The 27,978-nt window shown below is 40.6% G+C and overlaps 2 protein-coding genes across 3 annotated transcripts; one reads left to right on the top strand and one right to left on the bottom strand.

Annotated features, from left to right (window-relative positions):
• Window positions 1-12: 12 nt before the first annotated feature.
• sae1 (SUMO1 activating enzyme subunit 1) lies at window positions 13-27,102 on the top strand. Of its 2 annotated transcripts, XM_079678259.1 has the most exons (9): window positions 14-245; window positions 1,587-1,698; window positions 2,192-2,365; window positions 11,559-11,704; window positions 14,739-14,832; window positions 15,228-15,333; window positions 19,660-19,804; window positions 23,303-23,372; window positions 26,856-27,102. In XM_079678259.1, the coding sequence occupies exons 1-9, from the start codon at window positions 145-147 to the stop codon at window positions 26,946-26,948; spliced, it is 1,041 nt and encodes a 346-aa protein (XP_079534385.1). In that variant the 5' UTR covers window positions 14-144; the 3' UTR covers window positions 26,949-27,102. The 2 variants fall into 2 exon arrangements, with proteins under 2 accessions (XP_079534386.1, XP_079534385.1); XM_079678260.1 differs by lacking the exon at window positions 23,303-23,372 and having other exon boundaries at window positions 13-245.
• Window positions 4,056-10,088, bottom strand: LOC307037226 (zinc finger protein 862-like; the record flags this gene model as incomplete). Its single annotated transcript, XM_079678005.1, has 13 exons — window positions 9,724-10,088; window positions 9,063-9,225; window positions 8,870-8,953; window positions 8,619-8,789; window positions 8,353-8,528; window positions 8,100-8,275; window positions 7,831-8,000; window positions 7,482-7,720; window positions 7,137-7,394; window positions 6,844-7,053; window positions 6,537-6,767; window positions 6,220-6,420; window positions 4,056-4,178 (listed from the first exon to the last, which is right to left on the bottom strand). Exons 1-13 carry the CDS (start codon window positions 9,820-9,822, stop codon window positions 4,056-4,058), a joined length of 2,301 nt encoding a protein of 766 aa, XP_079534131.1. The 5' UTR covers window positions 9,823-10,088.
• Window positions 27,103-27,978: the final 876 nt, after the last annotated feature.

Below are 27,978 nucleotides of genomic sequence, written 5' to 3'. Positions count from 1 at the left end.
CGTTTTGTTTTACTGACGTCATCATCCAGCGCCCATTCAGCGGGACTGTCGCGGCATTTTAAACATCCTTATACCCTGCTTATACCTAGCTGCACTGAGCAAAGCTCATTTACGCCGTAACTCCCGTATACTCAGTGACCAAATATGATCGATATGATCGAGAAAGAGGACCCGGTCATCAGCGAGGAGGAGGCGGCGCAGTACGACCGGCAGATCCGCCTGTGGGGGCTGGATGCCCAGAAGAGGTCAGTTAGCTTCGTTAGCATGTCAGGCTAATCTCTGCAGCCGAAGGTTTCAGTTGACACACTTTTGCTCATTTGTCCAAAGCGTTGATTTTACAAAAAAGTGGGGCCCATTGGGATTTTTCCTCATTGGAGTAGCCACTGTTTGGAGTACTCTTTTAGAATATCTATAGGTCGGGATCTTTGCATTGTCTATCAGTGGTGACACCATCAGATCTGTAAAATGTTACTTATTGACGTCAGACTTAAGCTTCTAAAAAAAATGTCTTCCATTTAAATGTGAGATTATAATGTGAAAGTATATCATGGGAACCGAGGAAAAAAAGTATCTTCCACTGTTCTTTGCTTGTGACTTCCTACCTAGGCTATTTCGTGTTAAAAGAACATCTTGCAATTTATACTTTTTTAACTGCACTGTTTTGACCCTACTTTAAGTGAAAGTCCTGCATTCAAAACGTTACATCAAGATAAAAGTACCAATACAACACTGTATCAATGCTGGAAGTAACTAAGTACAATTACTCAAGTACTGTACTTTTGGAGGTATTTGTACTTTACTTGAGTATTTCCATTTGTTGCTACTTTGTACTTCTACCACACTACAATTCAGAGGTAAATGGTGTACTTTTACTCCACTACATGCATTTAATACCTTTAGTTACTTTTCAGATCTGGATGAATGATGTGAAATCTAATCAAGTGTTAAATCAGACTTTAGTTCCACCTGGAGTAAAGTCACAAGCTACCCTGCAGTATACAAAGTCATTCAAACTAGCTGCACCTTTACCAGCTTTGAGAACACTTTAATGATCAATAATTATAAAACATATCATATATATTATTCTGAAATGGACCAATCTGCACAATCACTACTTTTACTGTCGCTACTTTGAGTATATTTTGATGCTAATACTTTTTTTAATTTGACTGGAGTAACATTTTGAATGCAGGACTTTTATTGTATCACTTCCACCTCTGCACTGTATAAATACCCCAATTCAAGAAAAAGTCCTGCATTTGAAAGGTTAGTTTTCGGTAAAAGTACTGATAGCGCACTGTAAAGAGGCTCCAATACAATCATTTTATTTCATTCAGAGACCGTTCAATCGTATAAGTGCTTGTAACTGTAGTTTTCTTTGATTGACCGCTTATGGATCTGAACTTGTCTCCCCACATTTATATGAGCAACTCTATTGCACAGTTTATTTTTCTTAAATGAGACCTGCACTTCAAAAAGAGTTTAAATAATTGATTCATAACACACAGCACAACCCATATAGCACAAAATCACATCTGATTTTATCAGCACAATATTCAGTCTGCATGTTTGTTTGCTTTTTACAGACTGCGTGGGTCCCGTGTGCTCCTGGCAGGATTAGGGGGTCTGGGGGCCGAAGTGGCCAAGAATTTAATCCTGGCTGGAGTTAAAGGACTCACTTTGCTGGACCATGAACAGGTACAGATGTTCATAAAGTAAAGTTTCATAAAAACACGCTCAGGTGTTTGCCCTGTGCTCAGTACAGCTCACTAAACGGAGCCTACAAGGGGGCATGACCTTCAGACGAAATATAAAAATGTTTATATTCAGGTATCAGTTCAAAACCTGTGTTAAAAAGTATATCTATAACTCATAGAAATATTGGAATAGTAAATGGGCCTTATGTGGCCCCTTCAGTCTTTGTAGCACTGTTTGTCCACTAGATGGGGCCACTGGCAAAGTAATGATTTGAACTTTTAGTCAGGAAGCAAAACAGCTATTTTAAATAAGGTTTACAGTGATGATATTTCAATAACGGCTTCGTTCTGGCTTCGTTTCACAGTTTGAATTGATTACAGCCTCTCACTATTTAAGACTATATTTTGTAAAAGAACATATATCCAGTGGAGATAAATGTTCACACTGTGTGTGTCCGTGTGTGTGTTTGTCCGCGTGTATCCGCGTCCACCAGGTGTCAGAGGAGTCATGTCGAGCTCAGTTCCTAGTCCCGGTGACGGCTCAGGGTCAGAACCGGGCCCAGGCCTCTCTTGAGCGGGGGCAGAACCTCAACCCAATGGTACAGGTCCACGCAGACCAAGACAGGATTCAAGACAAACCAGATGACTTCTTCCTGCAGTTCGATGCGGTGAGTGGAAACTACACTTTAAGTATTCAAATATTGACTGGTTATCTAAAACGCGCTTTATTGAAATGTTAAAGTGTCAGCAAATGAATCGGACATTACAGAGCTAAGCTGTATGATTTGACTTTAGAATATACACGCCACAATGACCATTTGTATATCAATTGCTCACCTTGTGTAAGCTTGAATGCTTGACGAACACTTTGTATTTTTGCATGCCACCATGATGAACGAAGAATTAAAACACTGACAATTGTTAATACTCCCTCATTGCATGCATTTTTGCGAAAAGCATTATTCAACATAAAAGTTCACATGTGCACAGGATTGCTACCCGTAAAGATCTCCTTTCAAAATAAACGCCTTTCTGGATTTTCTTGAAATCAGACAGATTTCACTTTCATTTAGCTTTCATACAAAACAACTTACAATAAGTTCAATCAACCATTTAGGATACAAATTCAAAGCAGCAATGATCCTGCAGGTACATTAGCTTTTAAAAAGTCAAATAATTTGTAATACTGTTGCTTTTAAAAACATCTTAAAGTATGTTTGCTGAAGATTTACCTCCTCTTGGGATACTGTATATTAGCACCCAGATTTATATCCCTCTCTTCTACCACTAGATGTCTCCTGTAGCCCACATCATACATGAAGCTCTCCCTGTTCTTCTGTCAGGCTCCAGGAGCAAAACACCTGGAGGACTTCTATGGGGCTGCATTATCAGTCGCTCTAAGCAGACTAACTGTACGTGGAAGATTTACGCTTTTAAGTCAAGTCAAGTCAACTTCATTGACAATCTCAAAATATCTTTGTACACACAGAAAGATCGAAATACTGTTTTCCACAGCCCTGAGGCATAAAATAACACATTAAAATACAAGAACACTCAATAATAATTACAGTAAAAAAAAGCACAAAATAACCGTTTACTTCAAGTTAGCTGAAGGTCAGTGTAGTTCTCTAACATGCTTGTAAGCTGCAGTAAGGCCAGCCGCGCCTGGTTTGCTTCTAAAGTAGTGTCATGATAACAAGGCTTCTGTGCTAGGGAAAGTCAGATCAGTGTAAAGTGAGTCCTTATCGTATCTGGGCTGTGGAGAACGCTCACCATGTTGAAAAGATTGAATTCATCTTGTAATATATTCATTTTTTCTTTAACACCACCTTACATTGGGCAAGGATTTATAACGCAAGGATAAAAGTGGCTGACGAGAATAAAAAATATCTCAAACTCTGGCTGCAGGACATACTTAGATTTTGTGATTGATTTGCCTGACGCAGATGAAATAAGAAAAGGGCAAAAGGATTTATGTTACATATCTGATGATGTGTGGATCCAGGATGATGGGTTACATTCCCTGTAGTAGGACTTAATTCCTACATGTTATATCCATGGTAAAACATGACTAAACCAAATGACAATAAACTTTAACAAACAGTAAGATTATATTTGAGTTGTTAAACCAGCATAGGCTGCTGGTTTAACAACTCAAATATAATCTTACTGTTTGTTAAAGTGTATTGTCATTTATTGTTAATTTCTCAGTCTAAACTTTAGACTGAGAAATGAGGGGTTTGCATTGATTTCCAAAGGCAGCTATACACACATCTCAAGTTGTGTCGCTACTGAATGTATTTGAACACCATCAGAGGAATGACAGACATCTTTCATCCTCCCTTTCTGTCTGAATTATCAGCAGTCTGCTCCCTCTGGGGGAGTCAGGGGAGGGTCAGCAGGAGGGGGGAGGCGGAGGACGGTGAAGTGAGCGCGGGATGAGAGGGATGTTAGTAGGACACAGGGAGGGAGGGTGAGATGCTTGGAGAATAGAAAGAAGGACAATTAAAAAAGCTTGGGATAAAATAAGAAATGGGAAACAGAGGGGGGTCTCTCTCTCTCTCTCTCTCTCTCTGCTGTAGACCAGGCATCACTTTAATCTACTTCCAGGGATGTGTTTGTGAGCGGCTCAGAGGAAGATCGAAGGAGAATAAAGTGGAGCGGTACAAGAGTGTTCATATGGGAGGCCTAATTACTGAGCAGTGACAAACAACACTTAAACACATAATGTCTCTCTGGGTATGGCTGACCTGCTCCTGATATAATATAGCGCGTGGAATTTCTTAGTGTGTGCGCGTGCGAAGTGCGCCCCGCCAATTTCTTTCTATGTGTCAGCACAAGAAAGGCTCTTGAGGCCTAGTACCAGGGCCGGTTCTAGACAATTTGCTGCCCTAGGTGAGATTTTAGACGATATATGAACATAACCAATAACCTACCATAGCCAATAACAAATAAATGTAGCTTATTTTATTTTTGTTGTTCATTCATATCTTATTTTACCTAGTTAACATTTATTTATTTATGCATATTTTTGTATCTCTCCAACTTTAAACGATATTTTTGGTTTACTGTCCTATAGTATACATTTGAATGATTTCAAACCTGTTTTTATTTATCCTAATAATTATAAAGGAGTGCCTTGGAAATATGTGTTTACATAATTTGTGGTCAAAACGTTTGAGACCCACTGAGATGACTAAAATGAACTATCTAAATACTCAGAGTCCTTAACCTCACTGAGCCTCTCAGTCTGACAGGAGAGCTCTCCTCCACCCTGGTTGTAGAAACATCTACTTCTTATACCCGTTAGCGCAGCTAGCACCAGATTCTAATAACAACAGCGCCGGTACCGGTGCGCCCTCTCCCTTGCTTGCTCTCTCGCTACCACGCTCGCACTTTGGCTGTGAGCTGCGGGCGCCTGATAAGCCAACATCCCCCACTTTCATCACTTACAGCGCCCACCGTACAGGGCAAATTAAACGTGTAACCGGGGTGAAAAGGGTGTTACATTTACTTAATTATAAATGTTGTTACATCTAGGCCGAACATTTGGATGAGCGCCAACGGTCAAAAATGTTTTTTCCCTCCCAGAGCTACCAGCGCAGCGCCCCCCAGATCTGGCGCCCTAGGCGACCGCCTGTGTATTATGCCAGAAATGGGCTCTGCCTAGTAGTCTACATACAGTGGCAATGTCTCAAGATTTAGCAAAAATACACCTTACACCTTACAGTAACACAAATACTACAAATCCACATAACAAACAATCAAAAATGAAAAAGAGTCGCCACTTATTATTATTTTTTTTGGTACCTGGCAGCGGTGCTCATATTTCAGCAGCGGCGCTGCGCCGCCACTATTTGTATATAGGGGAAACACTGGCATTTCAGGCAGGGGGGGGGAGTGTGTGGGAGAGAAACTCCCTCTGGAGGGAACACAGGGATTTGAGCCATTGCAGACCATTTACATGCGCACAAACCTTTATAACACACTACAGGAAAGGGAAAATACCCAAAGCGTAATATGGCCTATTTAACCCGCTCAACAGACCTTTTAAACTAGTTATTTTTCTAATTGATCCTCCTTAAAAAGTAAATATTTGTGGCTATATAAGCATTTCAATATTTCATTTGAAATAACCTTATTGTTAGATCTTATTTGATACTGTAGATCCAGTGTTTCCCACAGATCTGAAATATACTTGGGGGGGAAGGTGCCAGGGGGGGGGCTGCGAGCGGACCGCGGGGCGGGCTTTGTGACGTGCAACACATGTGACAAACAACAAGTTTTAACAACATGTTTATTCATTAACTTTACATTACTGTATGGCAATATTCATTTTGTACAAAGATGGCACTGTTTGTCAGAGCACTTAATCCGTCTGGGTTTGTTGAAGAACAGCTCCAACGCCTGTGTGTATGGGAATGCCTCTGGTGCTGGTCCACTGACTGCTATCCGCATACATGCAGCCAGGTGCTCCGCTTTCAGTCGGTTTCTCATGTCAGTTTTCACCTGTAAAACAGACAGTTTGTTTTAAATGAACTATACAGAATGACATGCAACAGGGAATGACACTGTTCATCGTAGAAAAATCCCTCTCGCAGTTTACACTGGAGACAGGGATGACCAACCCCGCTGAAGAGAGAAGGCTGAGGTTTGGGTATATTTCTGCCCATTCGTCCTTCTCACTGGCCAGGAGCTGCATGATCTCAGCTTGTGTCTTGTCCTTCAGAGATTAGCCAAGGCAGGGCAAATGAGTATACAGTATAATTGAAACATTTACAGATGTCAAAACAAGCAATTCTAACCGTCAAGTTCATATTAATTTAAGTATTTACCAACCTTAAATGTTCCTTCAAGAACATGCTGCTTGTAGGAGGTCCACTCTTGGATAACTGTGGCATCCTGCCCTGGGATGAATTTGTTGGCAAGGGTCTGCAACATTGAAATGTTGGTTACATCATTGGAGGTAACTGCCTTTGGACCCAGGACACTGAAGGCCCCCAGCACTTCAATATGCTGGAACCTGCTCTCAATGTTGCTCTCCAGGCTGCAGATGTAAGGTTTGAGGACCTGGAATGATATTATACATTTTTCAGTTCAAGGAAAATAAATATTGGAATGTAAAAGTAAGAAGGGATGTATTTACATCTCTGACAAATCTGGCCCACATATCTTCCCGGGGCCGCTCCAGAATTCCGTGTCCCCTCCTGATCCTCTCCTCCTCTCCGGCAATGCTAAACGCCCCAAGTCCACCTGGGTTGTCCAAGTCTTGGTGTAGGCGAGCAAGGAACGTTCCGGGGAGTGGGGTCTCGCCTGCCTCCAGAATTCTCCTCAGAGTAACAAGTGTGACTGGCACCTAAATGTGGAAAAAGACAACAATATAATAGGATGGATAATGCAAATAACTGGGAGCATCAAATGCATTTCTTTGTAATCTACCTGCTCCTTTATGTGGAGAAAGTTCACATCAGCTCTCTGAAACACCTTGGACAGCATTGCAATGTGGGGCAGCACATCTGCCTGAAGGTAGAGGGCAGCCACAAAGCGGTATGTGGCACAGAAGGTGTATAGACCTTTGGCCACTGGGCACTTCCTTGTGCTCGCTTCTTCCGCCAGAGCAGCCAGCACAGCTGGAAGGTTCCTCTGGAGGTTTTGAACGGCTAGGTGCTGCGATAGCCACCTTGTATCTTTCACCTCCTAACAACAAGTAGAAACACTGGTTAGTAAAATATATGTAAATAATATGACACCACAATAGTATTATGAAAATAGGTGAAAACACACCTTGACTTTCAAGTCGTTCAGACCAAGAGTGGTAGCGGCAGCACTCAGTGTGGCTGACCTATTTGCACTATTTCGGAAGAATAGGTGCAGTTCCTGCAGGTGGTTCCTGAAGTTTGCCATATACCTGACAGCATTTGAGGCATCTTTGCATGCCAGTGCCAGTCTGTGAGCAGCACACGCTACAGAAACCAGCTTTGGAAAACTGTCTGTGAGCTGCTTTGCCACTCCATTCAGACGGCCTAAGTTTAAGAATTAAATGCAGTGTTGAGGGCGTCATTTTGTTTCCTTTAATAACAGCTGACAATTCAAATTTCACACAATCCATTAGATTTAACAATAAACTCCATACCCGTCATCACTGCTGCACCGTCTGTCCCGAGTCCGTAGAGCCTGTCTACCGGGAGATCCTTCTTCTGTAGTACACTCTTGATGGCAGCAACAATGCTGTCAGCTTTCCCATCTTCCAGAGTTACCAGGTCAAGGAAGTGGTTGAAAACATAACCCTCTTTATCCAGGTGTCTAAAATAAAAATGTATAGGTTTTCACACATATTAATAAATATTAAGTTTAACTAGGCCTTTATTTAAATGCACATCATTCCTTTAAAAAATACCCCACCTAACATGTAAATCCAGCTGGCGGTTTACAGATACATCTGTGGTTTCATCAACCTCTAGGCTGATTGCTTGAGATGACCTTATCTCTTCCAAAATAGGCGACTCTACTATCTCTGCAAGGATCTCCAGCATTTCATCCACTATTCTGTGTGATTGATAATTGTTTCTTTGATCCACCTGAGAAAAAGAGATCATTTAACATTTAGCTGGTTAAAGTTCTTAGTTTCACAAGCATCATTTTGTACTAGGTTTACCTTCAGCTTTTCAAAGTAATCACAACCCAAAAGCTGAGCTAAACTTAAGAGCTTAGGGTAGTTGGTTTGGTGAGCAATCTCGTTCTTTACTAGCCAGTAAAGGCATTTGAGTCCACCTATGACGGCCTCATGCTCCATAATAACTGTGGGCTCAAAAGCCTGCATCACTGAGTAGCCTAGACCAAGGGCAAAGACATAATTCATTATATGAGCCAAACATGGTTGATAGGTTGCAGAAATTAGCTTTACATAAAAAAATGATATACCTGATGCAAGTGAGACCTGATGCTTTACACTATATTGATGAGGCTCTGAGGAGATGTGGCGCTCGATATAATCCTTGCGGAAAACAAGAATCCCAACTTCTATGAAAGCCCGTTTTAAGGGGCCTTTCTTTATTGGAGGCTTGTGTAGCCTGCAGATTCGGCAAAACATTCCTTTTTAAAAAGAAAAACGTGTTAATTCTTACAAAAAATAAGTTTTATTACAAATATGAACTTGCAAATGCCATTCATACCATGCTGGGTGAGGTAGAGCCAATTCTTGAACTGTGGCATTTTGAGCCAATCAGGGTTCCATCCTGAGTGGCGATGCTTGGAATCTGAAAATAATGCATTGTTATTACTGCATTTAAATGGTAGAGTTCTCCTTGCTATTATACTATGTCTGTGTCTGTGTCTGTGATGCTTGGAACTGTGCTGCTTGTTCACCTGCACCTGCTTGTACCACACTGGGACCTGCTGCTGCTTGTATCACACTGGGACCTGCACCTGCTTCTACACTGGGACCTGCTGCTGCTTCTACCACACTGGGACCTGCTGCCTCTCCCTCAGTACTCTGACTAGTTGTGCCAGCATCTTCACTGACCACCGGCTAGAATTGAAAACAAGCTTGAATCTAGTTTGGTCTCTGCATTGCAACTCACTGTTGACTGCAATTGTATAATTTCAGGTCAAACGAACCGACATATATCATTATTGAGACTTATGCATTTATTATTGCCATTGCAAGCAAAATGCTAACATTGGCTAAGTTACCTGTGGTCTCTCCTCCTCTCCTCGTCTCTCCTCCTCATCCTCACGCCGTATTCTCTTAAAATATTTTTGAATACTCATATCTGAGGAGTAATGCAGGGGAAATTAACAGTCTAACCTTAGCTAAAGTTAATCTGTGTCCTTCTAACTGGCATAGCCCGAAGAGAAAACGAATTATAATCTTTTTTATATTCAATTTAGCACACGTAACTTGCACGCAGCAAAGTTGGCCTGATTACGTTAAATACACTCTTAGTTGCCACTAACTTCAAATAATTCGAATCTCCTACCAAAGTCAGAAAACAACAACACAATAAGGAGAAAATAGTTACTTTACCTTAGTGTCCGCGTCTTCTAAATTAACGTCGTCTTCTCCGTTTCTCGTTTCCCTCCACGCGATGGCAGCACGAACAGGAGGTGTCGAGCGAGGGATCATACACTAGTTAATCGATCGCAGAGCGAACAGGGGGGGATTATTGTCCCCTAGTTAATCAACCGCAGAGCGAACAGGCACAGGAGGCGTAGAGCGAGGGCTCATTGTCCATTAGTTAATCACTCGCAGATGGCGTCGCTCGCGGACGGATAAAAAAAATTAAAAAAGGTCCGAAATATACTTGGGCGGGCCTTAATATACCTGGGCGGCCCGCCCAAGTATTAACATTGTGTGGGAAACACTCAGTGTCTCCATGGGACTGCATGGCTCATAGTAAGGCTCATCAACAAAAGGTTCTCTTAGCCTTTAATGCCATTTTTCAGATTTCTTTCCATCCCTTCCTTATTTTTCTGATGCTCTTATCACATGCTCGCTCTGTGTCTTAATCATGTTCATACATCCTTTGTAAAGAGGACAGAGCTGGAGGTTAATGGTTCGGGGTGTAAATAACAAGCTTCATCATGATATGATTTTATATTGATTCTTTGGACACCACTACAATTTATCACAAAGTATGCCCTGATACGATTTGAATTTCATTCCCCTCGTTGGGCCTACGATCAATATTTGCAAACCTAAATTGTATGACAAATTAACATCATCATTTACACAATTATATCAACTCACAAAAAGCAACTTTATTATTTGACAACGAATTACTGGGCTCCTCAATTTTGTTCTCTTTTTAAAAAATGGTTTACTGTATACAAATAGACCTGTTGCTCACTGTAACGTGTCACATACAGTATCTCGTGTTAAGGACTGGAGGTGCGCTTGGGTAGACCGTGCCGTGGGAACTTGAACATAAAGGAGTAACTTTAGCATGAGGTCTAATGTTTTCACTCTGTCGATCATATTGGATCAAGGAATTGAAACCCCCACTGATGTGCATCACGCAGGATATTTTGTATGAAAGATAAAATTAGGACGTTTTATTTGACCTGACATAGTGACAGACTGAGAATTGTTCTCAGCCTTTCTAAATACTGCAGATGGTGAGGTCTTACTCTGAATACTCCTTGGGAACCCTGGACCCTGACCCTGGTCTGCTGGCTGCCCTGCAGGGTCTCAGGTGCAGGATCAGGTTATGAGTCTGGAGAGGTGTAGGTAGTACTGGACTGGGTCAGCAGGATGAGGACCCAGCCCCCCGGTCAGCTGTTACACCGGCCCACCATGGTGTTACTATGGCAGATTGTTGGCTTCACCATTGTTTGGTCATTTATTCAATGTACTGAACTCAGACCAAATGCAAACTTACTGAAGAATTTCAGAAGTAAACAAATCAAAATCAATCAAGACAGTGGAGCAGAAATATCATTTGTTTTGATATTTTGCGTTATTGCTAGCAGTTTCAGTGTTATGTTAATGAGGATGGAATTGAGCACATTACAGCACAAAGGCCGAGAGGGAGAAGGTGACATCCCAGTCTCATACATGTTTCTTTTTAAGAGAGTAAAGGTGCTGAAAGGTAAAGCTCAAAACAAATGTATATAAACAGTACTACTTACCAGATTAAAATTACGTTTTTTGGAGGGCCCGCACGACGTTCATTCCCATTCTCGTAAGGGGAATATCTCAGGAATGCTTGGAGGGAATTTCTTTAAATTTGTCAGAAACGTTCAGGAAAAAGTTAACAGAATTTGGTGGTCAAAGGTCACAAACACTTTTTTGATGTTGGATGGATGTCTGGTAGTACTGGTAGTCCATCAGCAGAACTCTGACGGTGTCTTCTCCCTCAGGTGTGTCTGACAGGCTGCTCCAGAGACCTGATGGTGAGAGTGGACCAGCTCTGTTCCAAGCACAACATCAAGGTCTTCTGTGGGAACGTCTACGGTTACTATGGTTACATGTTCTGCAACCTGGGAAAGGAACACAACTACGTCGAGTAAGTGTGGGCGACCATTCGAAGTGGGTATAAACGGTTTCCTCATCTGGAGCAGCCCGGTATTAGTGCCTTGCTTGAGAGCACTGCAGTAGCGCTGGGGGATTTTGTTATAGTAATTCTGCAGGACATAATAAACGGATGAGGCCAGTGCCTACTTCCAGCTGACAACAACACTTTTTTACCAGTATCATATTAGCTCACAAATAGGCCCATATGTACGGTAGGTGTTATTATTTTATTTGTCTATTTGATTACCAAAAACATTTTTTAAATTGTGTGTCTTTACTGGTACAGAGCCTTGATGTCAAGGAAAGGATTTTATATATTGAAAATGCAGTATATTAAATGCTATCAAGTATGTCATATTGAATATGTTTTCATTATTCAGCCCAACACTGCTGCATTAGTAGTGCAGTGTTTTACTCTCTGCACTGATTCCATTGGGAGATCCATTCTAATTATTGATGACATGACATAGTTTAACGTTGGTTTTGATTCGTTTTTAGTTACACATATGATTAAATGGAAAAGCAATATATTAGTTGAGTTAAAATAGGGTTTAAGTTTGGTGAAAGTGGAATGTTTGTGAAATGTTTTAATAAATGTTTATCTTATATGGTGGCATGGATTTCATTTGGGAATTTTAATTATGACATGTCTTCTCGCTGCAGTCAAAATGAACTAACAGGTTCATGGGCGCGGGAAGGGGGGTACTGAGGGCGCTGCAGCACCCCCTAGCGGCAGGCAGGGGGTGCAGAGCTCCCCTGTCTGAATTATTATTTGACGGTTATTGCTGCTCCCGCTGTGCATAATCTGTGTAATATGTAGCCAATAAATTCCACATTGTTGGTAAAATAATATTTCGGCCTGCCCCAAATGTTTTTTCTGTAGCCCCGGACAATTCTACCTCAATAATATAATACATTAACCGTGCTTTACGTGAACCTCATCAAGACACTAGAAAGGACGGCAGGACTGTAATTTCCCGTGTTCAGTGAATGCAACAGAGGCAAGACACCAGACCAATCAGAGAGTTGCATGGAAATAAAAGTGTGCTTGTGTCATTCAAGCTCGCGGCTCTGTGTGTGTGCGGAAATAGCGCATTTAGTGTGTGTGAGAGAGGGAGAGAGAGAGAGGGACCGGTGCCAGCAGCAGGGATCGTGTTGTTAGCATCTGGTTAGCTAGCTGCACTAACGGACATACGGAGCTGTTTGTTCCACAACAAGCTGGAGGAGAGCTCTCCTCTCAGACTGAGAGGCTCAGGTGAGCTAAAGGACTCTCTGAGTGTTTAGATCAGGGGTCGGCAACCCCTGGCACGCGTGCCAGCATTGGCACGCGGCACCGTAACCAGTGGCACACTAGGAATAAGTGGAATAAGTGTGCAAAAATATTTAAATTATATTTTCGGATCCTGAACGAGACCGCCGCCAGAGCGCGTCTCCCCGTTACCTGCAGAAGGAAGCCATGAACGCAACGTAGCCCGCTCTCTTTAACTCCAGGTGACTTTCTGCCGCTTTCCTCCGTGGTGCAGTGCTGATCGTTTCACCACGGAGGAAAGCACTAAGCTAATTGCAGTACCCATAAGGAGCTGTAAAAATGCCGCAGTTTTTGTGTGGCTGTGTCTTTAGTTGAAAGCCCAGTGGCGATCTGCTCATCTCTCATCGAAATGATATGCTACAAAGGGGCGGACTGGCCATCTGTTTGTTGAACTTTCCTGTCGGCTCCCAGACCGTAGTCGAGGAGGGCAGAAGAAACAAGCTTTAGGTTCAATAACCCACTTAAGCTTAAATGACTGGAGAGAGGCGAGCTCTTCTTGGGAGGCCGTTGCATTTATTTAGCTGTTCTTCTGTTTCACAAAATACATCACAGACCTCTGTTTTTCTGCTTCCTCGTTTCACTTCCAGAAACATACACACGTTCCCTCACTGTCGCTCTACCATCCACAAAAACACACATGCACAAGCCACACCCCTCTCTCTCTCTTAAAAGGGACAGCGATCTCATCTAACTCTGACTCCTAATATCATAACATGTGTTTTCTGGAGAATCACAGAACGGACGATCGTCCTTATTATTATGCCGTTTAAACAAATCATTTAAATGTGTTTGTTAAATTCGGCATCATGTAAGTTGCGCTGACAGGCCCACACACTACTTCCCCGCAGCGAGGCTCCCCCGCCCTCCTGCTGATAGTTGACGAGCGTCAAGCTCCTCAACCCCCCCCCCCCCCCCCCCCCCCCGTTGATGATTCTCGATCGTTGGCACGCTGATAACAATTTTTTTTTTAAAATGGCACTTCATATCAAAAAGGTTGTCGACCCCTGGTTTAGATAGTTAACTTTAGTCTAAGTTATCTCAGTGGGTCTCAAACGGTTTGGTCAAAAAATATTCAAAAGATTATTTCCGCGGCACACCCTCACATGATCATTATAGTTATAAAAAAAATAAGAGAATAAAAGAAAAACAGTTATGAAATACTATATGGCAGTAAAACAAGAATACAGTTTGAAAGGGGAGTGATTTGTAAAATATCCATAAAGAAAAAGAACATCTGCTTACAGTTGTGTTTCATCTGGGTGTTGAGAGATGTATCCATAGATCTCTTAATGTTGCTCTCAAAGTGCACCAGATTGATGCTTTTAACTTCAATATTAAAAAAAAATCTTCCCGGGGGAGCATCCCCCCGGACCCCCCTAGAGGAGGTGAGGTCCGCTCCCCACTCGTAAAAAATAGCACTTTACCCCTGCCTATATGCCGTGAGCTGATTATCGAGCCTTCATTGTAACAGTCGCGGGTTTACTGTGTGTTTGCGTGTGGGGAGTTTTTTTGTGCGTGCTCTATGGTGCCCGTAATACTGTTCACTGGAGTCCAGCACCTCCGCACCCCCACTCAAAATACCTTCCCGCGCCTCTGAACAGGCTGCTTGTATGTCATGTACAGAAGAACCTTTCAATGAGCTTGATATGGAATATAAAACTGACTGTTCAGTTTCCTGATATGTAAGATATTTTTCTCTTCACTCTGTTACTTTTAGGGAGAAACCAAAACTGGTTAAACCGAGTTCTAGCGATGGTCCAGAGGCAAAGAAAGCAAAAGTGGACCCCAATGAGACCACCATGGTGAAAAAGGTAAAGATATGTTTTAGTCTTTAAACCAAAAGATTAAAAAATGAGCCATGCATAAAGATGAGTTCCATCTATTGGGTTTAATGGAACAACAAGAGTGATAAATGAAATGACATCTTTTAAATGGGGTTGGTCTAAGAAATGTGAAGATAGGAGGAGTGGAATTGAATGTAAAGTTACACAGAATGGAAAAAAGTGTTGTCTTTTCACATCTCTAAAAATAAATGCTATTTTTGTATTACTTTCTGTTTTTTCTAGTTTGTAAAGGGCTCGCATACATAGTAATCTACACAACTAAATAGTTTCCCCTAATCAAATGACCGGCAGGCTTATTTTTGTTATTAAGATGATGGTTCTCCTCCTGTTTACCTGACTTTTTAAAAACCTCTCTCCACCAGACGGCCTCTTACTGCACCCTGAAGGAGGCTCTGGAGGTGGACTGGACCACGGAGAAGGCCAAAGCCGGGATGAAGAAGACCCCAGTGGACTACTTCCTGCTTCAAGGTGCTTAGGGCAGCATCTCACAAAGAGTGCTAGTAGAAATAGTTATTTTGTTGATCAAAATCAGATTTTCACATAGATTCTTTAACCTCTGGATACTGCTGATGGGTTTTCTTTTATTTGAATAGAAGAAGAATACATTCTTTATTAATCCCTTACAGGGACATTTCTTTCTCCACTCTGTTTGTCCACATTACACACATAGGGAAGATATACATGCACACACACAACCACATGCAGATAGGAGAGGTGGCAGAGCAGAGAGGCTGGCAGATCCAGGTTAGGTGCCTTGCTCAAGGGGCAGAACTGGCACCTCTACCAGCTCACTCTATCTTTTTTTGGTCCGATCAGGACTTGAACTGGCGACCCTATGGTTCCAAGGCCAAGTCCCTTCAGACTGAGCCACTGCCGGCTCCAGACAACAACCTAATAAGATGAAAATGTCATCAGTCTAACTATTAGATAGTGGATCAAATAAGTCATTGCGACCCCAAAATATCAATTTTTCTAGGTTTAAAAAAAGAGATTGACATTTGAAAATTGCTAAATTATTTATTGGTGATATTTTTCAAATGTAGTCACTATCTTTAATTGTTTAAAATATTATGCTATACAATAACAAATAATAACTAATAAAAAAAACCTTGTCTTTTTTTCAGGACTTTGTGAAGATATTATAAGGAACTTTACTCTCAGATAATGTTTTTATGGAAAGTGATAATATCTATTTGAAAGTCTTCTGACCTTCCTGTGTGGGAGGCAGGACACAGGAACAGAATTTCCATACAGAGAATCGATCAAATACAACACATATTCTGAAAGGTCTAAAAGAGATTAGAAATTTGAAACTGAAAATGTGTAGGAATCCTGCGACAAGACTGAAACCCCACGCACATGCAAAGTCACATGTTCTGATTCAGCTGATCATTTCATGAATAAATATCATTCCAGAGAGAAGATGAACGCTGTTTCATAACCAATTAAATAACCAGTTTGGTAAAAGAAATATATATATTGGTACGCTGAGCTGCACATGAAGAACAGTCTGTGACGTGTTTAGGAACCTTTTGAGCCTATAAGTAAATCTTGAACGTACCTTCCTGTTTTTCAGGTTATTAACGTGTCTGATGACCTTTTTAAAGAGTTGTTTTTGTCCCTCCCGTCACCTGGCCCTGCTCCATCCTCACACTCCACACACACTAGTTTCCATCACAGGCTGTCCATGGCCAGTCATGTGCACTGAGCGTAGAGAGCAGCCTGACACATACCTCCACAGCAGGAAGTACCCTGACACACAGTGATTTATCAAAGCATTTCCCTGCATGATTGTTATTAATAATATCATTGTTTTAAACTTTGGCAGGATGCATAGGTCACAAGTTATAAAATAAAGTTATGTTCTACTAGTGTGTATCATATTTAAATGTTTCATATTATTAAAAATATTACTCTCTAATTAGATTAGATGTATATACTTTACTTTATTGATTGATTTTATTTGTCACAGCAGCATGTGGTTAACATGAGTTAGAAATATCCAAATGAAATGAATCAGCAAATTCATACATATCAACAGTAGAAAAGATTGATATGAAATGAGTAAGAGTATGTTTACTAACATGAGTTAGTCTCCTTTAAGAAATCCATTCATTAACGGATAAGATGACAGTCTCACCTGTCTATGCATTTCAAGTTGTTTCTTGTAAAAACTTTTTCCATTTTTTTTATTTGTCTTTTTTTATGCTGATTTATTTATTTCCATGGAAAAGTGGATATAAATATCAGATATAAAGTGGTGCTTTAGCGTGATTCTGTGGAATCCTCAGATTCACTGAACTTTCATTAAATCAACTAATCGTTGAAAAATAAATTACTAACAATTATTTAGATAATCCCAGCCCTAATATATTGGAATAATGTGTATTTTAGTGTGTCCAAACTTCAGCTGGATTAAAAAAAACACATCAGCCTCCAGACAAATGCATACTATAATGTAATAAGTGAAACGGCACCTGTTAGTCTTTCACAAAGCTGTATGTGTGTATTCTCAAAGACTGAAGTTATGCAGGTGTTACTGATGACAGACATTTTGAATGCTGGCTATTCAACATGTTTGGAGGCTTTTTTTTAATCAGATCATTTTTACAATACACTGAATGAAGAACATATTTGTTTTGTATCTATTTCTGTTTCATGGAGTTCACTGATCCCACAGTTTCATGATGGAAGAGTCTCTGAACCTGAATGAGATTGAACTCTCATCTTTACCAGATGGTCACATGGAGGAGGGGTCATTACTGACTCATCTGTCACCCATTATTTGCAGTACACTTCTATTCTAAACAGTGTTGGAATATAATTATGCACATTTACTCAGATATATGATCTACTTGTACTTAAGTAAATCAGCTGGCAAATGCATCATCAATAATCTGAAAACAGACATTTTTAGAGACACCAATCACTGCAGACGTAAAATGAATCCAGAAACTCTTATAATAATAATAATAATAATAATAATAATTAGAAACTGACAGGGAACCTTTACTGGCCAATGAAGACTTTTATTGTTGATACTCTTACTACATTATGATGTTAAACTTCCAAAGTGTATGACCTTCAGTGCGCCCCGCCCGGTGATCAGCCTGACCTCTGAGTGGAAACTGGCCTGTTGTTGTTTTATTCAGTGAATGTGAAACACAAGGCGCTGTTATTATTCCCTCACTGTTTCTATAATTAGAAGCAGCGGTTTTTGTTTTGGCCGACCAATGAGGAAGTGGCTCTTCCTCTGTTACAACTGCTTCCTGTCTGACGAGGAACTGTCAGGTGATGTGAAACGTGTGGGCGTGTATCATCAGATCACTGATCGTTGTCATTTTTTCATAAATTGACACCCTGACTAGACATGTTGACAGCAAGGGAAAGAAAAGATGAATCCTACTGTAGCGGATAAATAAAGAAATGAAACTCTAAATATAACTGCTGCTGGGGGAAGCAAATCTTACGCAGGAAAAGAGTTCAATGTCCAGGCAGAATATCGTTTCCTCGGTTCATTTTGTGGAATTCCAATAATACAGAACAATGGTTTCCACTTTGGAAACAGCTAGAAAATAAATGTTTAATAAACTTTAATTACTAATGACATCATTAAATCTACAGCTCCAACACCTACATTCATATTTGGAAAACACACTTTTTTCTTGTTTATCACAGTGTGCAAAATAAGTCAGTCAGGAGAAAGAGATTTAACACATTTTGAAAAAAACACATTGTAATAGAACTCATCAGAACTATCTCTCCCTGAATATCTATTTTTTCCAATGTTTAGAGGACATAAGATCATGGACTACATTAGCAGATTTTAACGTAAAAGGCCTTTTGGAATATTTCTCCATGACCTTAATCTGGGGACGTTCTATGCATCATAAATCATGTGTAGGTTTAGAGATACCATCGTTGTTCCATCCAAGGGCACATTATTATATTCTGTTATGAAATTCTGTTTGATTTCCTGCCTGGATGGTGTGATGCCATCTGTGCCAGTGTTCTACTTTCACTAACAAAAGTTACACGTGTGTGTGTGTGTGTGTGTGTGTGTGTGTGTGTGTGTGTGTGTGTGTGTGTGTGTGTGTGTGTGTGTGTGTGTGTGTGTGTGTGTGTGTGTGTGTGTGTGTGTGTGTGTGTGTGTGTGTGTGTGTGTGTGTGTGTGTGTGTGTGTGTGTGTGTGTGTGTGTGTGTGTGTGTGTGTGTGTGTGTGTGTGTGTGTGTGTGTGTGTGTGTGTGTGTGTGTGTGTGTGTGTCACACACACGCTGATGGAAATGGTCGTGGGAGGACTCAACTTCCTTATGTGGTTTTAATGTACTGGACGAACAGGATACATGTGGGCGGCGTGTTGATGTGTTTGTGCATAGTTTAAAAATATTTCTCATCATCAAATAAAGTGCTTGTTTCAGATTTTTCTTCAATCCTGCATCAGACACGAAATACATGTTTCTTTCTCAACCTAATATTGCCTGGCTGCATGTCTCTAGGTGTGTGTGTGTGTGTGTTTGCAGTCTGTGTGTGCACGCTCTTCATTTGATGTGGGGAAACGTAGGCCTAATCAGATGAAGCGGTTGATGGGGCAACCACACACAGATCTTATCCTATGTCAGCGATAAGACGTTGTCTTTCCATAAGTTGATAATTCACCGTGGCAGTCTCTTAAAAGCGTGATGAAATTATAAATGGCAAAAGTGCAATAGATTATACGGAACATAGGAAGATGTTTTAACTCGTTTTCCAGCCTCTTAACCGTCTGCTTCTGTTCCTTCTCTCCGTCTCCACAGTTCTGCTGAAGTTCCAGACAGACAAAGGTCGTGACCCCGACCCCCTGTCCTACCCAGAGGACAGCCAGCTGCTGAGACAGATCAGAGAGGACGTGCTGGAGGCGCTGGCCGTGAGGAGTGACCTGCTGAACGATGACTTCGTCAGGTACAACGCCTCCTCACTTCCACACTTTTATTTTAAAAGTTAGATTTTTAGTTTAATGGCCTTCACTTATACTACACACTAATATAACATAACATTTTAATAAAAAACAAACTTGTACTTCAAACTTACAAAAACACACACCCTTAACTTGTACTGGTAATAAATGGCATACATATCAAATAAATAAAAAAGAAGAATTTCACAATTCCCTTCCAGACACAGTCCACATTCCATTGCCTCATAATGTTCATATTCGGTTCCTACAGCTGAACAAAGTCTTCCCGCTTGCCTTTAGCGATGTATGTAAGTGTTCTAGACCAGTGGCTCCAACCTGGGGGGCGCCAGGCCTCAGAGGATTTGAGGCCAAATATCATATTTAGACTTTTTTTTTTACATATAATTGTAACGCAATATATGATTGTCACTAAAACCCTTGTCTCTAAAATACAATAAAATATAAAAAATAATTAATTAATTTGAGTTAGTAGCTATTATAGGCATAAAAAGTCAAGTGTCCAAACCAGACTTGTCTGGATAAGCGCATTTTTCAAACATAGTCATTGTCCATGCCGGTTTCAGTTGGATTATTTGTCAGTTGCTCCGATCAGATCGGTTTCCTCAATTTTGTAGATTATTTACGACTTTTGAATCCACATAAACACATCGGCAAAATCCGGCTTACTTTGAGCATGTGTTTTAAACAGTTTAATCCGTTTGTGAATTGTTTCCACTTCCGCCGTCCTTTAATTTCTTCTTACAGCGGGAATCCAAATGAATGAATCCTGAGTCCAATAACCCTCAAAGTCACTCCAATAGTGCTCCTTAATGACGCTTTCATCCTCCTTTTAACAAAATACTTCACATTCATCCAATTTGTGACAGTAGTTGTAGCATTTTTGAGACTTTGAAACTTGAATTACCGCTGTTTACCGCTACTACCCCCTCTGTACCCCAGACACCTAATAACATCCTTCCAGAAGATTAGCATTTAGGACACTCCCAAAGACAATGAAATAACGTTCCTTTCTCATCCAAACACTTGGTGCATAAATCTGGTTTATTAGCCGACATACGATGAGGTTTGACAGGAGTTTTGTACATTCTCATTAACATTTCATATTGAAGTCATTTGAACCTAGTATTTATTGTCTGACTTTGTTCCTAAAAGATATATTCTTTATGGAAAATTGTCTCGGACATCAAGTTAATGATTGTTTTCAATTTAAGTAGACACAGTTTACAGCAAGCTCCTGCAACACACCCCGGACAGCCTCCCATAATCCAAATGTTCCCATGATTTTAAATATAAATGTGTTCAGTGAGGTTCATTCATTCGCTGTGACCCAATACCAGAGGTGTGTCCAGGGTTGAGTTGGCGGCAACACTTGTGGGATGGGTCTGGTTTATTTATACAGCTAAACTTAATAAATAAATACATACATACAGCAACATTTATCCAGTTTGGAATAAAGTACAGGAGCACCAAAACAGAGGTAAACAATGTATTGCTATGGACAAATCTGTCTATATTTATGATATTTCCACCTCTTTACCTTTCCGTCAGACAGCCCTGTCCTACGAGGTGCTGAAGCTGTTATCTAAGTTTTCTTCAAAATCACTAGACTCCTTTAAACAAACACAGACACAGTAATTGTTCCCAGCTGCCCATGTTGCTGCTCTGCCTCCATCCGTCTGCGATACTCTGTGACTTTGGTGGTTCCAACCAAAGTCATCACTTCAATTGACTGCTTCACATTAGGGCTGGGCGATATATCGACTTTACACGATACATCGTGGATTGCACTCCATGCGATGTCGTAAATGACCACATCGTGAACATCGAGTATTATGTTGTCAAATCAATTTCCCGCCGCGGCCAAAATGAGCTTTCCTTGCTCCATCATAGACACAGTCACACACGCAGGCACACACGCAGGCCCCGTCTAACTTGCACACAAACATTACACACATGCACAGTGACAGAGAGCAGGGCTCGACATTATAAATGGCCCGCTGGCTCGGAAGCACTATTTAGACACCCCGGGCCAGCATAACGTACTTTCCACTTGCCCGCTCGGGCCACTAAAAATATTGCTTAAAAAAAATAAAATTGTCCAGTGGTATAGGTAAGTTTGACAAGCAATTTTGTTAAATTGTTTCGTTTATTCACGCTACAACATAGCGTTTCGTGAGGCGGTTGTCGTTGTTGGGTGAAAGGCAAACGGGAGCCTGCTCGCGCTGGCTCCGCAGCAGCTGTCTGCTGCAGAGCCAGCGCGAGCAGGCTCCCGTTTGCCCGTGAGCGCCGGGCAAAAAACTATCTTCAAATAAAAGAAAGTCACCGGAGGAGTTAAAGGAGAGTGACAGGTAGCATGAGAAGAGGGAGAGAAAGTTTCAGCCAGCTTGATCGATGGAGTTGGCTTCTAGTGGTGCAGTCACGCGTCCTAAAATCCTTTTATAATCTATCGATTAGATTTATGATTAGAAAATTATAAAAGTAGGGTAGACATGTGGAGATTATCCGGCTGAACAAAACGTGCATTTATCAAACAGGTTTGTTTTCCACAGACCTTATTTCCAGCTATTTTCCAAAACCCTGTGGAGAAATCCCATTGCTTTTTTGTCGAGGGAACCAGCAGCTTACTTCCTGGTTTTAGGACGCGTCGCTGCACCTCTCAATATGATGCCAATATAAACAAGGTCTTCTGTCGGCTCTGTACATCAATGCCGACCTATGCTGACAAGTAAGTGAAGAGTAGAAAATATAAAAGGTATTGGCTTTAGGGAAATGTCCCAGCAGTTTAGGAGAATGAAGGTTCTAATCTAATCTAATACATAGCCATTACATGTCTAATTCCTGATAATGACAGGAAGACAGAAAGCGCATTATACTAATAATAATAATACTACTCATAATAATAGCAGACATTTTTGAACAATGACCACAATATCATTATTTTCATAAACCAAATATGAACAATTGAGGAAAATGAGGAAGAACTGATGATTCAAATGTTGTAGTACAAGTAGTAATGTAGTTAGTGCATAAATTACTATTGCAACAAATGTGTTAATTTTCTTATTTTTTTTAGAGGACATTTCAGAATATCGCGATATATATCGTAAATCGCGATATAGTCAGTAAATATCGCGATATCATTTAGGGACCATATCGCCCAGCCCTACTTCACATCTGTAGATCACCAAGGTGACACATACACAATAAACTGTGAAGATTGTAAATATGTTGATCTCATTTTGGTGTCCTGGCCAAAATCCCACTTTCACTAATGAATGTTTCAGTTTTGTATGAGATTGTGTTCTGGTATTGCAATACCGGAGAGACGGAAAAGCTTCCACAGTAACACAGTTTACAACAAACACATCAGCTGGAACACAAACAGCGCGCCAGACGGAGAAAATCCTTTTGATCTGATTTAAGTTTCTCCGTTTCATCAACGTCACACTTTGTTCCGACTCACTGTTCATGTCTGTCCTCAGCTACTGCTTCTCTGAGATGTCTCCAGTGTGCGCTGTGGTGGGGGGGGTTCTGGGACAGGAAGTTGTCAAGGTAAGCATGTAAACATCAGGATGCTTTCATCAAGGCATACAAGCGTTTAGTAACTGAGTACATTCACTTGAGTACTTTTTGGACGTATCTGTACTTTACTCAAGTATTTCCATTTAATGCTACATTATATTTCTACTCCACTTCATTTCAGAGGTGAATATCATACTTTTTACTCCACTACATTTATTGTAACACTAACAGTTAGTTTGTCTGATAACAACAGATGATATGCTGATATTATATAATGCAGTGCGGTACTACTAATCTACACAGTATCTAAATGTTGTCCAAATGTACTTACTGCAACACTAAAATGCTCTTACATGTGTAAACACAGGATAATATAATCTCAAGTAAAGGATCTGAGTACTTCTTTCAGCACTGCGTATAGGAGCATCATACCTCCATCTCACAAGCTGAATGTCATAGACCCTTATTCACCTTAAGGTGTGTGTGTGTGTGTGTGTGTGTGTGTGTGTGTGTGTGTGTGTGTGTGTGTGGAGCAATGATGTGAAATCTTCGCACCTAAAGTGTATTTAATTAAGAATACATTTAATGATGGTTTCTACACTTGAACTGAGCTCAGTGAGTCTGTGTGCATGTATGTGTCTTTCACTAAATATAGGTTAGAGTAATTTTAGTTAGTGCTAAAACCTAGAATTAGAATATTAACATTGAGTGTGTGTGTGTTTTCTGAGCGATGATGTGAAATAACACAACCAGAATTGTATTTAATATAAAATGCATCTATGATGGTTTCTACACTTGAACTGAGCTCAGTGTGTTTATATGTATGTGTCTTACACCAAATACAAATTCAATTAATTTCACGACGTACAGTGCTGAAAATTAAAACGCAAAAGCCCAACATATATCTTCAAATAATTGGAAGATTTAAATGACTAAAGTTTAGCTGCTTATCGGGAAAAAAACTATATTTTTTAAAGTGTGACCAGACAGTTCTCAAAAGGGAAATGTGTTTGAAGTCCTCCAGCTGAACAACTCAGTAAACCCTTGATATTACAACAGAATGGACCATTGGTAAGGGTCATTCGAGAGGTGACAAAGATAAGATCACTATGGAAGCTAAAAGTGCAAACACCACTGCATGATGACTAATCGACAGATAGAAAAATGAACATATACATCATGAATAAAAACACAAACGCTACTCATAATATAATTATGTATGCATCCTGTAGGGTTTTACCCCACTGACCCTGGGGTCATTGGCATCAGTACAAGAACTTTGCCTTTTTATTGTCAGACATGTCCTGGTGGGTTACCACGGAATCAAACTCTTTTCATTTGATTTGAAAACATGGTGGGCTTAGATCATGCAATGTTCTAAATGTAAACCTGGAAGGGAGTTTTGAGGGTAATGCTGGATATATTTCTCAGTTTAATGCAATACATCAGGAGTCTACTAGACTAGACTCAGACAGCCCAATGTTGAGATGATCCTGTCAGGCTAATCAATAAAGTTTTTACATCATCACGCATCAATGTTTAAAGTTTTATGATAATGCAGTCAGAGACACATCAATCATCCCATTCAACGTGGTCTTACCATGGATGTTTGAATAAGATAGTTTTGAAGACCATATAAATCCTCTCCTCTCCTGTTTGCACACTGAAACGTGCTTGTGTTTCAGTGACCTTTTTTTTTTCAGCAAAAAAAACTAGAATCATAAAAAAGTATGTGCGAGTTAGTTAGAGAGGGAGACTGGCTGCATCATATTGGCACGTCTCCAGGATGATGTAGATGATGAAACTGACGCTGGCGGGCTGAATCTGAGAGATCTCATTCACCTTTGAACTTTTGAACTTTGAGTCTACAACCCGGTGTGGGAATTTATTCATCCTTGGTACATGGTTGACAACATCAATATCCCCATATGACTGTCTCCAACACTATCCCTCCCCTCAATGAGCCTAACATGCCACCGTTTATAGGCCCATCAATTGGACCGTACCATCAAAAGGGGTGGCATGTGCAGAGATGGTAAGCTCAGATAAGGAAACCAGTTAAATAATTATAAACATTTAGTTAAGAATAACAAACATACATTACTTAACAGAACTGGAAAACAAGCATGAGGATGGCTGTTTCTGAGTTGTTATGTTTTGACTGATTATCTGGTTGCAAACACTGCTGTTATGAAGTTTGGAATGCCCTGCTGGGTGGACATCTCTTATTCAATAATCATAACAGAAAATAGAAAAAATATTATTCAAACACGAAGAAGAAGATTTAAATGATTCAGTCCATATCCCCACACGGTTCCATAACAGGAGATACTGATAGAACTTGAAACAGGAAGCTGCTCTTATTTAAATCTGCACACATGTTGATGCGAAGCTAACAGCTTCTCTCACCAATGACTGTTGATTTATTCTATTCTTATTGAACTGTTGCTCAGAGGACCTTTGTCTCTCTACACCAGGGGTCAGCAACCACTGGTTACGGTGCCGCGTGCCAATGCACCGTAACCAGTGGCACACTAGGAATAAGTGGAATAAGTGTGCAATAATATTTAAATTGTATTTTCGGATCCTGAACGAGACCGCCGCCAGAGCGCGTCTACCTGCAGAAGGAAGCCATGCACGCAACGCAGACCCGCTCTCTTTAAATCCAGGTGACTTTCTGCCGCTTTCCTCCGTGGTGCAGTGCTGATCGTTTCACCACAGAGGAAAGCACTTCACTAATTGCAGTACCCATAAGGAGCTGTACAAATGCCGCAGTTTTTGCGTGGCTGTGTCTTTTAGTTGAAAGCCCAGTGGCGTTCTGCTCATCTCTCATCTAAATAATATGCTACAAAGTGGCGGACTGGCCATCTGTGTGTTGAACTTTCCTGTCGGCTCCCAGACCGTAGTCGAGGAGGGCAGAAGCAACAAGCTTCAGGTTCAATAACCCACTTTAGCTTAAATGACTGGAGAGAGGGGAGCTCTTCTTGGGAGGCCGTTGCGTTTATTTAGCTGTTCTTCTGTTTCACAAAATACATCACAGACCTCTGTTTTTCTGCTGCCTCGTTTCACTTCCAGAAACACGTTCCCTGCTTCCCCGCAGCGAGGCTCCCCCCGCCCTCCTGCTGATAGTTCACGAGCGTCAAGCTCCTCAACCCCCCCCCCCGTTGATAATTCTCGATCGTCGGGACGCTGATAACAATCTTCTTTTTAAATGGCACTTCATATCAAAAAGGTTGCCGACCCCTGCTCTACACTGTCAGTCTGGATGAACAGCATGCTGTTATTCAAATACAAAACAAACCCTTTATACAAAATAGAATCGATAGTTAAAGCAGTTTTTCTACTAGCTAAATACATGAACGAGTATTAAAAATTATAGAGCAGTCCTCTCAGACATCTGACTGAACCCAAACAAGCTTTGGAGATTACACACTTCTGAAAGAAAATACCATTTAACCTTAATGTTTACTTAAAAAAGTGTACTGGCTTAATGTTTTTTCTCTTTCTCTTCAGGCCCTCTCCCAAAGAGACGCTCCTCACAGGAACTTCTTCTTCTTTGATGGTCGTAAAGGGAACGGCATGGTGGACTACTTTGGACCAAACTAAGCAGATGCGATTCCCCTACTTTGTTCCCTTTGATAAATGATGTCGGTTTTTCCTCCACTCGTCATAAAGTTGTTGATTGTTTCATTTTTTGGCATTTTGTCTCAAGTACAAAGTGGTGTTTTTTACATTTGCTAATAAAACCTTGTTGATTAAATGCTTCTGCCTCAGCTCTGTGGATTAGTGAAACAATAACTCATGATTTGTGGCTGTGTATCAGAAGTTGATGTATTTATGCCCTATGTAGTCTTAGAATTTATTCAAAAGTATTATTCATGTGCTGCTGTGTTGATTTAAAAGCCGGCATCAGCAATAATGTTGTTATTTTCGCTGAAAACCATACCTGAAAGACAATCATGTTAAACTAATTACTCATAAGATCTGAATTTGAGAAAGTCATGAAGCTCTCACAACACTAGTTTAATTGGAATTGGTACATAATTTGCAGGCGAGAAAGAACTACCGTATTATTGTCAGACATCTCATGATGGATTAATATATTCACATTATATAGACAATTTTTCCACCTGGTAAAACTAAAGGCTGCACGAAACTCAGGCTGCAATACAACCATTCTGTTCTGCTCTAACGATTCAATTTATATATTCTACATCAAAAACAATTAGCTTTTATTGTTTCCAATGATAACGTCACCTTAAGTGGAGGAATGCAAATCTGTTTTAAAATGTAGGGTTTTGATTTTGTTTGACATTTCTCAGTAATGACACCCTCAGACACCCACTATCATTCATGCTATGCCATCAGTAATACGTCAGAAGTTAAGGGGATGAAGCTTTTCCTCCCAAATCAGAAATGCTTTTTTTTCAACAAATGTATCAAGTGTTTTGATTTATTTTAAATTCGCCAGTCGAGCTTCCTTCAAGTTCAGTCCAAGCAACAAATTGTTTCTCATAACAGGCACCTCAGATTCTCACTGCTGTCCCAAAGGTTAAAACCTTGTGCAGACAAGCTGTTCACACACACACACACACACACACACACACACACACACACACACACACACACACACACA

The sequence above is a fragment of the Notothenia rossii genome (assembly GCF_949606895.1).
Source record: "Notothenia rossii genome assembly, chromosome: 4".
NCBI classification, from domain to species: domain Eukaryota; kingdom Metazoa; phylum Chordata; class Actinopteri; order Perciformes; family Nototheniidae; genus Notothenia; species Notothenia rossii.
Note: the sequence above shows the minus strand (reverse complement) of the source record. Positions and strands in the feature narration are given on the sequence as shown.